This window comes from Notolepis coatsorum (assembly GCF_963971535.1).
Source record: "Notolepis coatsorum genome assembly, contig: SCAFFOLD_3379, whole genome shotgun sequence".
Taxonomy (NCBI): Eukaryota; Metazoa; Chordata; class Actinopteri; order Aulopiformes; family Paralepididae; genus Notolepis; species Notolepis coatsorum.
Window position 1 is genome coordinate 1 of NW_028170167.1, and position 15,000 is coordinate 15,000.

General features: G+C 44.5%; 1 protein-coding gene across 1 annotated transcript in view; it reads left to right on the forward strand.

The window, feature by feature from the left end:
- Positions 1-3,353: 3,353 nt before the first annotated feature.
- Positions 3,354-15,000, forward strand: part of LOC311248577 (collagen alpha-1(XI) chain-like) — a gene marked incomplete at both ends in the record, with an annotated part of 13,287 nt that continues 1,640 nt past the window's right edge. The window contains 5 exons of the mRNA XM_084339439.1: positions 3,354-3,479; positions 6,983-7,084; positions 8,632-8,730; positions 10,965-11,237; positions 14,564-14,629. Of these exons, the coding sequence (XP_084195565.1) occupies positions 3,354-3,479; positions 6,983-7,084; positions 8,632-8,730; positions 10,965-11,237; positions 14,564-14,629 (666 nt within the window). The remainder of the gene's footprint in view (positions 3,480-6,982; positions 7,085-8,631; positions 8,731-10,964; positions 11,238-14,563; positions 14,630-15,000) is intronic.

Below are 15,000 nucleotides of genomic sequence, written 5' to 3' on the forward strand. Positions count from 1 at the left end.
GGGGAGGAGGTGTTTCAGGGGGAGGAGGTGTTTCAGGGGGAGGAGGTGGGGAGGAGGTAGTTTAGGGAGAGGAGGTGTTTCAGGTGGAGGAGGTGTTTCAGGGGAGGAGGTGGTTCAGGGGGAGGAGGTGTTTCAGGGGGAGAGGTGGGGGAGGAGGTAGTTTAGGGAGAGGAGGTGTTTCAGGGGGAGGAGGTGTTTCAGGGGAGGAGGTGGGGGAGGAGGTAGTTTAGGGAGAGGAGGTGTTTCAGGGGGAGGAGGTGTTTCAGGGGGAGGAGGTGTTTCAGGGGGAGGAGGTAGTTTAGGGAGAGGAGGTGTTTCAGGGGGAGGAGGTGTTTCAGGGGAGGAGGTGTTTCAGGGGAGGAGTTGTTTCAGGGGGAGGAGGTGTTTCAGGGGGAGGAGGTAGTTTAGGGGAGGAGGTGTTTCAGGGGAGGAGGTGTTCAGGGGGAGGAGGTGTTTCAGGGGGAGGAGCATTATTGACGCTTCTCTCTCCTTGACTGCAGGGTGGGATGAGTTGGAGGAGTGTCTATCTTTGCCATAATCCTGATTGCTCTTGTTTGTACTCTTTCTACAGCAAAGCTCCTGCTTCTTTGAGCATCCAACAAAAAAGCACTTGTATGCCACTTGTTGCACTCAACGTTGAGTTGGGGGCACTTCACCGAAAAACAATGCTGATTTATTTCACACATAATCTCGCAAATTCATTTAGTTTGACAGTTATTGAGAGTGAATGAGTTTGAATAGGGCCACCGGTGATTTCATTGGGGGACATTGAATCCTTGTGTTGTTTTAATTACAGCACCATGAATTGATGTAGAGCCCTGTAGGGACTGCTACCTTATCATTTCATTGAGCTGTAGTTAACACAACACAAGGATTCAATGTCAACGATGACATCACTGCACCCATATACTCAGAGCATTCTCCTGCTTGCTCTCAGTGTCACTTTTCCAATTCATTGTCTACGGAGCAGTTCCAGACTGTATACGTGATGACATCACACATTTGAGTTTTAGTGCTCTAGTCTAGTTTGTGGATTTGAGTTGTTCATGTTCACTAATATTTTTTGGACTGTCTTAAGACCATAGGAATAACATGTATGCATTTCGTGTAGACTCAAACCAGGCTTATTTATGTGGAATATGTAATTTTGTGATCGAGTCTAAACTGTCATCACATTACAGCCCATAATTGCGAGGACTGTTTAGAGACTCAACCAGTAAGTGACATGCTTACTACACAAAATTAATTGTGAATTGAGTCTCATTCCAAACAATCAAATATGTGACTGGTATTGGTGGCTGGTATTGTGTGCTTGGCCCGCGTGGTGCGGTCGATGTTTATTCCAAAGCACATCTTTAGTTTGGTGCGCGAATAGACAAAAACTCAACCTGATAAAGTGAGAAAGTAAGCTGCTCTGCTTGGAATGTACATGTCCTATGTGAGGAAATATTCCACCTGGAGCGATGGGGATAATCTGAGGTGTGCTCAGTGTGTCAAACTGAAGTTGTGCAATGGCATGTTGATGGATGATACCCAGCCACACAGAGAAAGTTTTTGAGGTGCATGTTTTTCTATGACACAAGCTTTAACGCAGTGGTTGTTTATACAGTACATGTCAAAGGATCTATATATCTTGTGTTTTCACACAGGGAAGAAGACACACGCTAACACACACACGCACGCACATACACACGCACGCACACACACACACACACACACACACACACACACACACACACACACACACACACACACACACACACACACACACACACACACACACACACACACACACACACACACACACACACACACCACACACACACATACACACATTCTCCTGGCAAGTCTTAGCCTGTTTCGTTCATCTTTCTTCTTCGCTGGTATTCAACGTACAGTGTCTGTGCTATCATGCGTTTGTTAGGAGAACAAACCTCTGGCCACAGGCAGCACAGGCCATTCTCACTTTTAGTAGCGTTTCCTACGAATGTGCCTGTTCCCAGCACCAACCGCCACAAGTCCCATCACTTAACAATAACCTAACCTTAACCAGAATGTTAATTTAACCGTAAAAGCCACGGAGAAGCGGCAGCGGGAGAACCCACGGAAAATACTCTTTTCGCGGGTTGTAGGAAATGCTCCGAAATTTTCATTTCTCGTGCTACAACTTCCTCCACGAGAACACGCTGACGGGCGACGTCTCTGTGTTTCTCTGCCACACTCCGTAAACCAAAAGACGATGCTCGTTAATTTGGCTTCCAAGTTCTCCCTCTCAGCCGTCTTGCCAAGGTGCGATTAGGCTCCAACAAACAAGAACATTTGAAGAATCCAGATGCCTTAAACCTTTCACCGCCGCGCTACCAAAACGGTTAACCCTTTCACTGCGACAATACACCGAAGGTTAACCCTTTCACTGCCACACGACAGCCGGTGACCGTCGGTTGTGTGATAGCAAAGGGTTAACCTTCTGTCGTGTGGCAGTGGAAGGTTAACCCGGAGATGTTTGCCCTCACACGCGTGTGATTTGGCTCAGCCAGAACGGAGGCGAGACGGTGCTGTGCTGTTGTGCATTGTGGTGCCGTGCGAACCATAGGCAGGCAGAGGACGTTGCCAAGCCGTAGAGATCCTTTCACGTTTACCCTCTTCTCCTGTGCTATTATACTTTCTATTCTGGAGGCCCTGGGGGGCGAGGCTGCTGTGTTTTTGCGTTGGTTTTCTCTCGCCAACCTTCACACATCCTCTTTTGTATTCCTTCTAGACCTGTTCAGAGATAGCTCAGCTCAGCCACAGGGGTTACAGTTTCTCTTGACATTCCCCAAGAGTTCACGCAGCCACCTTGGCTATAAGCTTGTGGCAGAAGTCAACCCCGCGGACGTCGCTGGGGCCAAAGATCTGTCTGGATAACAGCCTAGAAGATAAGCCTTGACTGTGAACATCTGCTCCCCGGCGTACTGCAGACATGATCAAATGCTTTTTGTCTTGATGTACATCCCACCTTAAACTATCATTGACATAACCACAGCAAGAAATTATGGGCTCCCAACTATCTAATGTCTGATGCTACATTGGTTTTGTTACGTCACTGTTTTGTTTTAGAACCACACATCCAGCAGCGTTTCTGTACCCAAAAGAGTGTTGTGAGATGTTCTGGCAGGACAAAGACCAACAAAATATTGTGATGTCTAATATATTAGGCCATGGGTTCATAATATGGCCAAAGTAAAATATAAGACGCTAGTTATTAAAATATAGAATTCTTAATATTTCTAATATAAGAAAAAACTGGTAGGAAATATATGTTACTGAAGAATGTTGCTGAATTGATTGTTTTTTTCCCCTCATCCTTTCTGCAGGGTGACATCCAGCAGCTTCTGATTGTGGCCGACCCCAAAGCAGCTTACGACTACTGTGAACACTACAGCCCCGACTGTGAGACCCCCCACCGCCACTCCCTTCAAGCCCAGCAGCCAGAGGATGAGGTCAGTCAACTAGGACAGTACAAGCCCCTGTGGGGGGTTCCACAGGGCACCATTCTAGGGCCCCAAATGGAGGCCTTAGAGTTATTTGAAGAACCCATTTCATGGGGTGATCTCATTCGGGTATTATTCGGCATTGTCCTACACTGTTGATGCACAGGACATGCAAAGGCGCTGTGATTATGAGGGGTTAGGTATCAGGTATTTCTGTGCGTTCTTGACATAATTAGCCATCATTTCTAAGGAAGGGATTGCAGATTCATGGTCTTTACAAACGGTAAGCGATTGCTGCACCAAAGTAATACATTTTCAACGAGAGGCAAGTGGCCAAGCAGGAAACTGTAGCAGGCACACAACTGGCCACTGCAAGAGTTGAATGGTCTTTTTACTATGCAACGTGATCACCAGTCACCCCACAAACCTCTCATTATGTCTCATTACAACAGTTTTGGACATACAAATCTGACGCAAATGCATGCATCCTGTCATTGTGTATGTTACTTTTGCTGTTTATAGCTATATACGTTCATGATTCTGTAGCTGAATGGGTCTTTATGAGCCCTTAGTAAGTTGAAAAACAATGTGAAATAATGGAAAGAAGCGGTTTCTATGGTTACCATGTGCAGAATACCTGGTATTATTTGTGGATCGCCTGACTGCTTGTCTATTCACATAGATCCAAGCAGGTCCGCATGGTGGAGTGTCGCTTACCATTTGTAAAGACCATTGGAGTCCTCTCATTGCTTAATTCAGCCACAAGGGGTGTAACTCAGCAAAATACATTGTATGGTTCTGTTACAATGGTGGTTCTCAACCCAAAATTAATGCACCTTCTGCCGTGAATTCCCTATCTGATGATATCTTATCTTAGGCATCTGAGATTGTGTTGATGGATGTGATGAAGTCCACAATTACATAACTGTCTATATTGTAGTTGAGGATATTACACTGGAGAAAGTGAGACCTATCATCAGAGTAGTCATTCTCACACATTCTCTTTGGGATAAATTATTCTCCATTTTTCTGGGCACCCTGGCCTTTGAACTCCCTAAGGACTTTGGGGGTCCCTGGACCCTACTTTGAGAACCACTACTATATTTTCAGATGTTTTGGTGTATTTCGCTGAGTAACTTATTGGATCTCTGGCAACATTCCCCGAATGCCGGTATGTCCGTGTCCGCTTTGGACGACAGAGGGCTTCTGGCTTGTTTTTTCCGCTAATGTGTTTTGCAGAACCTGTGGCGCGTGTGGCCAAACCACAGTTGTGTATGTTTCAGAAATGGCATATAGCCCAGACACGTGCCTTAACAGCTCCTCGGAGAGTAACACTGGCTTTAGATGTTCCGAGATGATGTGCGACACAGACACAGACTACATACACGGAACAAGAACTATGTACAGTATATGCTAAATATGCAGGTCTATTAAATTTAGATTTCAGCTGTCATCTATTATTCTGATGCAATGTCAGGTCCAGGAGAAGCTGCAGGGAGGGAGACAAACGTCTTCACCTTTATCTTTATCAAATGTTTATTAATGCTGTTCCATTGGCTACTGTATAATCATGGCTGGGCCCTCTCACCATGTCAATCAGAAGAGTATTAGAGGTGAGATGACCATCATACAACCCCCTCCCCTCTCTCTCTCTCTTTCTCTCTCTCTCTGGCACCAACATATATCAGCAGCTAAGGCCACAGCAAAGCATTATCTCTTTGTTAATCCATTGATTCATTAATTTACTCTTAATGAATAATATTCACAAGAATATCCTATTCAAAATAGTGTTGCTTCTGACCGGTGAAGTTAACCCCACTTCTTGTTTGCTTATGATTAACATTACTACTGTGAAGTGAAGTCACTGTGGACGCTGATCCGGAATCTGTGTTGTAATTTACCCACCAAATGTTAGAAGGATGCTGTCACATTTTGAAATGTAGTTCAAAAGAGTTTCTGTTACTTGCACTTCAATTGCCCAAAAAAAAGAATAGCATTAGAAGGCCTATTTTCATTAGAAAAAGACATCGCATTTCTTATTAAAACCAATTGGTAGTCAACAACTAGCCGCAAGCCAATGAACTACCTTGTATAGTGGTCTGTCCATTGGTTGAAATGAGGAATGCATTATTATAAAGCGACAGAGCATTCACATTTCTTATTAAAACAAATGGGTACAACTAGCCACCCACAAGGTAAGCCTACCTTGTATCCATCGGTTAAAATGAGGAACAATGTGATGCCGCTAAGCTCTAGTCAGTGCGGTGGAGGACAACTTCATCAAGAGCCAACTATCATGCTTCACATCATAACAGGACATATGTGACCACATAACGTCACGTTTCATCAGTGAAGCACTTAAGCATGTTCAGCCCTGATCACCCTCCCCAGGCACCTCGATGTTATGACCTCTTTACGGTTAAAAGTCGTTTCCTCTGCACATTATGTTATTTCCGAGAGAGTCTCGATGGGTAGCAGCCCATGTTTATTTTTGTGCGTGGCTCAAACAGAATACACAGGGACAGGGAAATCCAAACTACAGGAAGGTAGTTCAGTAAATCAAACCCGTTTAATCTAGTTGTCCTCAGAAGTCCTGATCGGATATAATTTCCATACTAGCAGCGATAAAGTTCCATGACGATAACCTGGCCAATCCCCCCGTCGGCCCCCACCCTGCTGCAGCTGGTGTTTTAGTCTCCTGATGCTCACACCTCCATTTTATGAGCCTTTAAACTTCCCACCTGTTTACATGTCTACACGTCTCTAGGCCAATTCCAACAGGGATTCATGTATCAACTCAACCACATAATACACTAATTTCAATCCATTTGCTTGGTTATAAGCCGTGTCACGATAACTCGACTAACGGTATGGCTCTAACCTCGCTTTGCAGATGTAATTATTATTAAACATTTTAGTTTTTTTTGCCTATCCATCCCCATCAATTGCTTATTTCCGCCTTCACTCTCATTCGTTCATTAACGCCATTTTTTACATTAATACAAACAATAATTAATGTAAAGTATTCATGGGGCTGGATTCAGGTGAGTAATTTCTCAGCACTGTTGCTTATATTTATAATAAGAGCTTAACAAATTATAGTGACATTAACTGCATAATACAATACTTTTCTATCATAATATAGAGACAATACTTCACTGTTATTGTTTCCCATGAATAATGAAACAATGACTTTACTATTAACTAAAGGAACATGTAACATGCTCACGATGCGAGGCATGCTATATTGTTGATGTGTCATCTTTTTGCTGCCAAAAAGAGTGATCTGTGATGCTGATACACACGCTAACATCCCATTCTCCTCCCCCCATCTCTCTCTCTCCTCTCTCTCTCCCCATCTCTCTCTCTTGCTCTCTCTCTCTCTCTCTCTCTCTCTCTCTCTCTCTCTCTCTCTCTCTCTCTCTCTCTCTCTCTCTCTCTCTCTCTCTCTCTCTCTCTCTCTCTCTCTCTCTCTCTCTCTCTCTCTCTCTCTCTCTTTTTAACCTCTCCAGTACAACACTGGGGACTTAGATGACTTAGATTACAATCAGTTCTATGATTACTCTGAAGGAGCCACAGAGACCGTTCCCACTGACGAATATTCCGAAACTCAGGTAAATGGTGGGGGGAGAAGAAGGAGACACCTATGTGTCCCGCTGCGTCTCCCGTTGCGTCCCCTGTTGCGTCTCCTACTGTCAGTCAACCCTGTGTTCCGGCCCTCCTTTGAATTTGTCTTGTGTCTGTGTATCTTGATGTGTGTCATTCCGACTTGTATCTGTTTATAAAAGGCTGCCGCCTTTTTTCACTCTGGCGAAATGCCGTCTGCTTTAATTAAGCGTCGGGGCTTGTGTTCCAGCACGTCTTTAGGGCTGTGGTCTAGAGATGATCAGATATCGCCGCTGCACCAACATACTGTGGGGAACGTGTTTTACATCTCGAGATCATCAAAACACATCTAGTAATCATCCTTGCCATCTTATCATGGTCTGATAGTTGTTTAAGAGGTGCTGAAACACAAGTCCCTGTCTGTATTTCATGAATGGATCTGGCCCAGATTGACATAATATTTATCCCCAAATTATCGTTTTTTTTTATCGTCTTAAAGGGATACTCCACCCGTTTTCTTTCTGATTGGGAACAAACTGGGAGTCACATCAGTCGATGCATAAAGTAATTACACGTTTTTTCTTTTTAGATGTAGGAAGTAGTGCAGGTCAATGGAAGCAAGTCTTTTGAAAAATCTAAATTTGAACTCTAGAGTGAGAATTATGTTATCATATGAAACTAGCAATCTCAAGGAATTCATTGATACTAATCACTTTATGTCACAGTCACAGATATTTTGAAGGTAAAAAATACTGCCAATATTTGATATCCAAAGATTAGCATTATTCTTTCAGGCTAGATTTGAGCTAACTCATTTTACTAATAGTTACTCATGCTAACTCATGCAAGTGCAGACCTCGCTGGTGAAGTTGACTATATTCACACAGCGGCCATTTTGCTCGTATGTCATGCTCATGATGGGATTCCTTTCCACCCTGTTCAAAACATAAGAGCAAAATGGCCACCATGTGAATATGGTAATAAGTGGATTTTGGATGGACTGAAATGATTCCCAATTTGCGACCAATTCTTTTTTCTTTTTTTAAATAGGTGGGGTCTCTCCCTGAACACATTCTAAATGTTCCATGTTTGTCTTGGTTGTTCTTTTTTGTTACCTAAACCACTTCCAGAGAAGAAAACGTAGTGTCGCCGTGAGAAAGAGGAGGACCAGAAAGTCCGTCAGTAAAGCTAAGGCCAAGCCCTTAAACCTCCTGGCCTCCAAAAAATCACCACCTAAAAAGCTTGCCGCTAAGAAGAAGCGGCAGATGCGTGGCTACCAGGCCACCGCGCCGGCGCGACACAGAGGCGATTATAGGGTAACCGTACCAACGTAGACGCTGAAAGATCAGATCCCATCAAGATCTTCCCTCCTCGTACGTTTTGGAGGGAAAATCTGTGATGCTAGACTGAGCTAGCTACCTAACCTCCATTTCCCCTGTAGAGCTAGTGGAGTCTTTAGCTCGAGGAGGACCCCCTTCTGCAAGTAACCTCTGTTATGTGCTTCTGTGTTAACTAGACATTTTCTTTTTCTTTCCTTTGTTTCAATGTGACTCAGCTTAACAATGTTGATGGAGAGTACTATACTGACAGTGACTACGGAACTGTAGATGGTACTCAAACTCAGTCTCCCTATGCCACGAGCGGACCCAACGAGGTAATTCTTTCTTTTATTCTCAACATTCATGGTATTTAAAAAAAATAAAGGAAAGGAATTAGGTGTTTAGGGGGGTGGCGGGCGGGCGGGGGTATTATGAACCAGGAAGACATGACCCAAGGAAGTACCTGGTATGAAATGACAAAGACAAAACAATTCAAAGCAATTGTTGGTGTTTTCCCCCCAACCTATGGAGGTTGTTGATGGCGGCAGAACAGATGGACACAAGGGTTGTTAAATGACAGAGAGCCACGGTCCACTTGGTCCACTTGCTTGTGCCTTTTTGAGGGTGCTCCACGGATTACCATGGAGATCACACATGGCTCTCTGTCATTTAATTAAATTTTGGCTAAGGCTGCAGCTTTTTTTCAGCACTCAAAATGTGTACATGTTGTATGTGGCTAACATTCAACTTAGAAGGAAAACGATAATGCGTATCCTTTCATGACGTGCCATAGTAATGGCAGTAACCTTGCCTAAGGTTCGGTTTTTCAGACAAAGCAATTATGTGTATTTTCAGGGTGTTCAGGATAATGTGCTTAACAGTGTGAGTTCTGTGGGGTAAAGATTATGTCATGAGTGAAATGAGGACTGAGTAAGGGCCGCATTTCATGCTTCTTTTCAATTAGGAAAGGGATTTTGTTTTTGTCCATGGGCTTTACTTGTGGCCACTCTCCTAATAGGAACCACACAGGGTTGAATTGAAACGGTATGTCTGCCGATATCCCAAGATGCACAGACAACAACAAGATTTTTCCCCGTCAGGACAGATAGACAGCACAATAAGCCTTTGTCCTTTCATCGTCAAAGTTGAGTTTGTCATTCGCTTCAAGGAGAAAATACACTTGTACTTCTATTGTATATAGTAGGTGGATCGTTGACAAGACTTGCAGCCTTACCCAGGATTGACAACATGACGTCCAATTAGAAATGGGTAAAGTTCCGTGGTGGGCGGAACCTCTCTCGGCCAATCCCAGGGTTAGTCCATTGACGAGATGTGGAGTCACCACGGCAACTGCCCTGTGTTCTGTCGTAGATAAGCCTGGCCTTGATCACTAGTTCTGCTGATGACCTCTGAAAGAACTATGATCAACTTGGCAGAAAATCTCCAGTGCTTGCCAACTTGGATGTTATTACACAGGCATTCATAAGCATATCATGTGATGTGATGAAGCATTGCCAATTATATCTGTATAATTACATCCATTTTTTGTTTCTAAAGCTAAATCCACAACATTTACTCTTCAAAGTTCTAGAAATATTACATGCTGTGTGATTGTAATTGTAGGCCTGTGCCAAATGCAGAGTGTGCCACGGTAAATTGATATTGTAAACTGCTTGAATTAATTGAATTTAAAAAAGAAAGTATAGTAAATCCGGCCTTGATGCACTTTGTATTCCTGCACACGGCTACATTTTGCTATTTGATTTGCTATTCACAAAAAAGCTTCTAGTGTCATTTCAGACTTACTTCATCTATTCCAGTCTTTCCATACTGTCATACGTATCAATATACAGTAACATGTATGTCCGTATGGCGAGTATAAAGAGGCTGAAATAACTTCAAGTCTGTCTTAGATGTGTACGACTGATTTCCATTTGATTATCAGAGTTGATAATGACTTCATTAAATCATAATGGTAACACTTTATTTATCCCTTTGTCTTATACCACTGGTCTGGTATTCTTACTGAACAGGGTCAAAGTTTGCACTGGTTATTTTGTTTGTTGTCACTGTGCGATGGAATATTTAGCACCATACGCAATGTAATGGCTCTCCACAAAAGAGTTCAACGCTAGGGTCCGAATTACAGTTAGGTTTTGGTGAGTTATTTGACCAACGAACGTTGTACAATAGTACAAGTAGAACAGCACTGAAGTGTATTAGATGTTTTGATAACTGTGTGATGCTGCAGTCACACAACACATGTCACACTAGTCTAATAAGGATTGGACATTTAATAGAATCTTACCCAGATATGTTCAGAGTAGCATTTTTCCTTTAGGATAAATAAGGTGTTACCTTTGCTACATAATGGATATTCTAAATATAATGCTGAATTTATTTGACAATCTGCTAAGCTTTGATAACATCAAAAACAAAGTTTTCTTTTTTTTGCCTTAGCTGCTTAACTAACATCCCTATTCCCTTGATTGCTCATCCATCCTCCCCTGCCCCCCCCCCCCCCTCTCCCCCCTGTCCGCTCCCTCGCTTGGGTAACACCAAAAAAAAGGCTGTGGAGGAGGATGAACTTGTGGGCGGTGACTTTGTCACCGACGCCACTGCCATTGGTCAGGAGTCCACCGTTGCCCCGGAGACGGTCGTGGACGCTGGAGCGGACGCGTTTGACTATAAGGAGTATTATGACTTGGGGGATGTTGACAGGAAGGTGTACGATTATGGTGCTTATGATGAGTACGGCACAGCCCCGCCCAACCCCACGGCCACCTACGACGACGAGGTGGGGCCTGGGGTCGCTGTCGAAACCAACATCTTGGAGAGCGCCGTAAGTACCGCACCCCCCTGGCCTGGTCCCGCACCGTTCTCGTGGCCGAGGGGTGTCCTGCATGCGTAAACCCGGGGGGGCGTCACATCTGTGCGTGCCTCCAGTCTAGAGGGCAGTTAATATGGACTCTCTCTTCCAATGCACGGCCCACTTGGTAGATTGGCATGGGGAATGTGTCATTGTCATGTTGTGTGTGTGTGTGTAATCTGCTTTTGAAGCAACAACCTCAATAATGAACATCTCTTCCTGTCTTTTATCCTGTCTTACATTGGGGCGGGGTATTTGATGATTATCAGGTGCGGTAGGGAGATGGTGCATGTATAAGGGTATTGCTCGTTAGATTTATTTTATGTTCTATATAGAGCACATACGCCTCCCTCCCTCCCTCCCTCCCTCCCTCCCTCCCTCCCCCCCCCTCCCTCCCTCCCTCCCTCCCTCCCTCCCTCCCTCCCTCCCTCCCTCCCTCCATGCACACACAACATCTCACTCACCTTACACCACCTCGACCCGTCCCCATCCATCCCTCAGCAGTCAAAACCCCAACCTCCTCTCCTCTCTCACCTCCTCCTCCTTCTCCTCCTCCTCCTCCTCCTCCTCGTCCCATTTAACAAGCAGTCTGTCAGTGACATATCTCTCTCAGTATGCCCCGGGACACAGCAATTACCCCATACCACAGAGCCAGCTGTCTGTGCAGCGTACTTGCATGTACACACATATACAAAGATGCACACACACACACACACACACACACACACACACACACACACACACACACACACACACACACACACACACACACACACACACACACACACACACACACACGCACACACACACACACACACACACACACACACACACACACACACACACAGTATAGATACTCACATACACATAAACACACACAGGTGTGCACACAGATGTACATGCACGCAATCATACACACATACTTCATACACTCACTCTTTATACACATACACAAACAGACACACACACAGACACACACGGGTGTGCACACAGATGTACACACACAATCATACACACACACACTTCATACACATACACAAACAGACACACACAAACAGACACACACACATGCACACACACACAAATTACACACATACAGCATACACCCTCACTTATACAGTGACACACACACAGAATAACACACAAACTCTCACTTTCATAGTCAAACACACACACACACACACACACACACACACACACACACACACACACACACACACACACACACACACACACACACACACACAGAGAGACACACACACATCCTCCTCTGTGAATATAATATAGACTCCTCTCCCTTCACCAGCCAGAACAGAAGTCAGTTCAGAGGCTTAGTTGGAGTTTAGTGGTTGTCTAGATACTCTCTAAACAATGCTTCCCTCAATGGGAAAAGGTATATGTCAGTCTGGTCATCCATGTTGTTTCTATCCCCTTAGAAGTATGGAGTTCAGCGGCGGCCGGGTAGCGCAGCGGACTAAGCGTCTGCCTACCACCGCAGAGACAGTGGGATCGAATCCAGCTGCCAGCGGTGCCTCCGGCTTGGTCGGTTGTCCATACTGACACAATTGGCAGTGTCAGCGGGTGGGGTGGGTCCTGGTCGTTGTAAACAGCGACTCCTACTGGTCGGTCGGGGCGCCTGCTCAGCGAGGAAGGGATCTGGGTGAGGTAGTGTGATCCTCCCCGCACTCACCCAATGAGAGTCCTCGCTGTCAGGTGAAAAGAAGCGGCTGGCTGCCTCCACATGTATCGGAGAGACATGTGATAGGCTTCAACCTCCCTAGACCGGCAAGTGGGGGGAAAATGCGCGCAACAACCAGGAAGGGTGGGGGGGGGGAGTGGGGAATTGGCATAATGACTAAATTGGGATGGGAGAAAAATACAGAAAAAAAGGAGGAGAAAAGTAGATAAAAGTATGGAGTTCAGACAGAAAATGATATGGTGTACGTTTACCATTTTGGTCCCATGTCTCTTACCATGTGATAGTAACCCCCCCATGACCTCCATTTTGATGCCATGTCCATTTAGCTTCCCCCTCAGACAGGAAATCGCATGGTCTGCGGCCTCCATTTTGGTCTCGATGTTGATTTTTTGTTCCCCCAGGGGCGTAGGAAATCATAGGGTGCATCCCAAAGCTCCCCTCTCTCACTACCAGTCATACCAGGAAGTAACATGGAGGAGTTGAAGGGAGATGGAGGGAGAGGAGAGGAGAGGAGAGAGGAGAGAGAGAGAGGAGAGGAGAGGAGGAGAGGAGAGGGAGAGGAGAGAGGAGGGAAAATTGGGACAGTATAGGTGAGATGTCAATTGAGTCCTCCCATGGCGAAGAAGTCCCATTTGGAGTTTCAAACTGAATTAGCAAAAGATGAGTTGGAGTGCTCTGTGTGCATTCATTTTCATTCCAGGTTATGTATCACATTCACACTCCAAGTGACTTTTGACTTTACAACTGCAAATACACAGGCTGTCCCAAAGGTTTTTGAAACAGACTTACAGTATAGTTATGTCTCAGTCAGTTCAATTGATGATCCTGTGTGCCAATAGATAGCCTCCAAATTCTTTTTTGTAAATATGAAGATACTTTTGGTTCCATGTTCACGTTGTTGTCATAGTGAATAGGTTATGTTGTAGTAAGGTACAGCATATAGACCCTTTTACTGTTTGTAAACAACAATGTAAACAACTTTGGCAACAGAAGTCTCCAGGGTCATTCTGGATGAAAACTGCGCTCTGTCCGGCCGACTGTCCGTGTCGTCGGACACGTAAATGCGCATTGTCACACGAACGCCGTCACCTGGTGTGTGTTACTCTGTATGTGTGTACACTAATTAGTCCACAATGTTTGCATGTTACGACCACCTGTCAGTGTCGCGCCATGTTTTGTCAGTGGTCCGTCCTACAACACACTGCACCATGGGAATGAAATGACATCACCGCTCCATTTCAAGGACCTGTACTGTAGAGGTCCAGACTAACATTTTGCCTGTTTTGTTTTGTTTTGTTTCTTCTGTATACCTTCATATCACTTCGCCTATTCTCCAATTCTAGCTCTCTCTCTCTCTCTCTTGTCTGTGACCAAATCAAGCTGTGACTAAGAATACGATACAGATTGGACCTTTTCCGTCATGGTTGTTAAGTGCTTTACAACACAACATTAGTATCCTATTCTTACGCAGCGGCATATTCTGTTTCCCTGGATGATACGCCTCTCAGTTCAGCATCGCTCGTCGCTGCTCGTGAATCTGTTCTCGGAGCCGGAGACGCCGCGTGACAGAGACTCACCGCCGCTCCCTCTGTACTTTCAGGTGGCCGGTGTCGGAGGAGCCTTCGGCGAGAAAGGAGAGAAGGGCGAGCCTGCGGTGATCGAACCTGTAAGGGCCCAAACATGGTCTTCATCAACCAAACTGGTCTTCGTCACCAAATTGTTATATATATATTTTTTTTAAATGTTATCTTCTTTGTCTCTGGTAATGGTAGGGTTAGGTTTAAGGTAAGGTTAAGACTAGCTGAAAATTATGATGTCTCCGTCCTGGCTTTGAAACTTGACCAACAAGTAAGAACTAGTTCAAAATACAACCACGATGAACAGGGTGTCCCATCCCCTGATTTCAGTCGTGTCACCCTAAACCTCTTTATTATTATTTATTATTATAATATTATTATTATTATTATTATTATTATTATTATTATTATTATTATTATTATTATTATTATTATTATATTATTATTATTTATTATTATT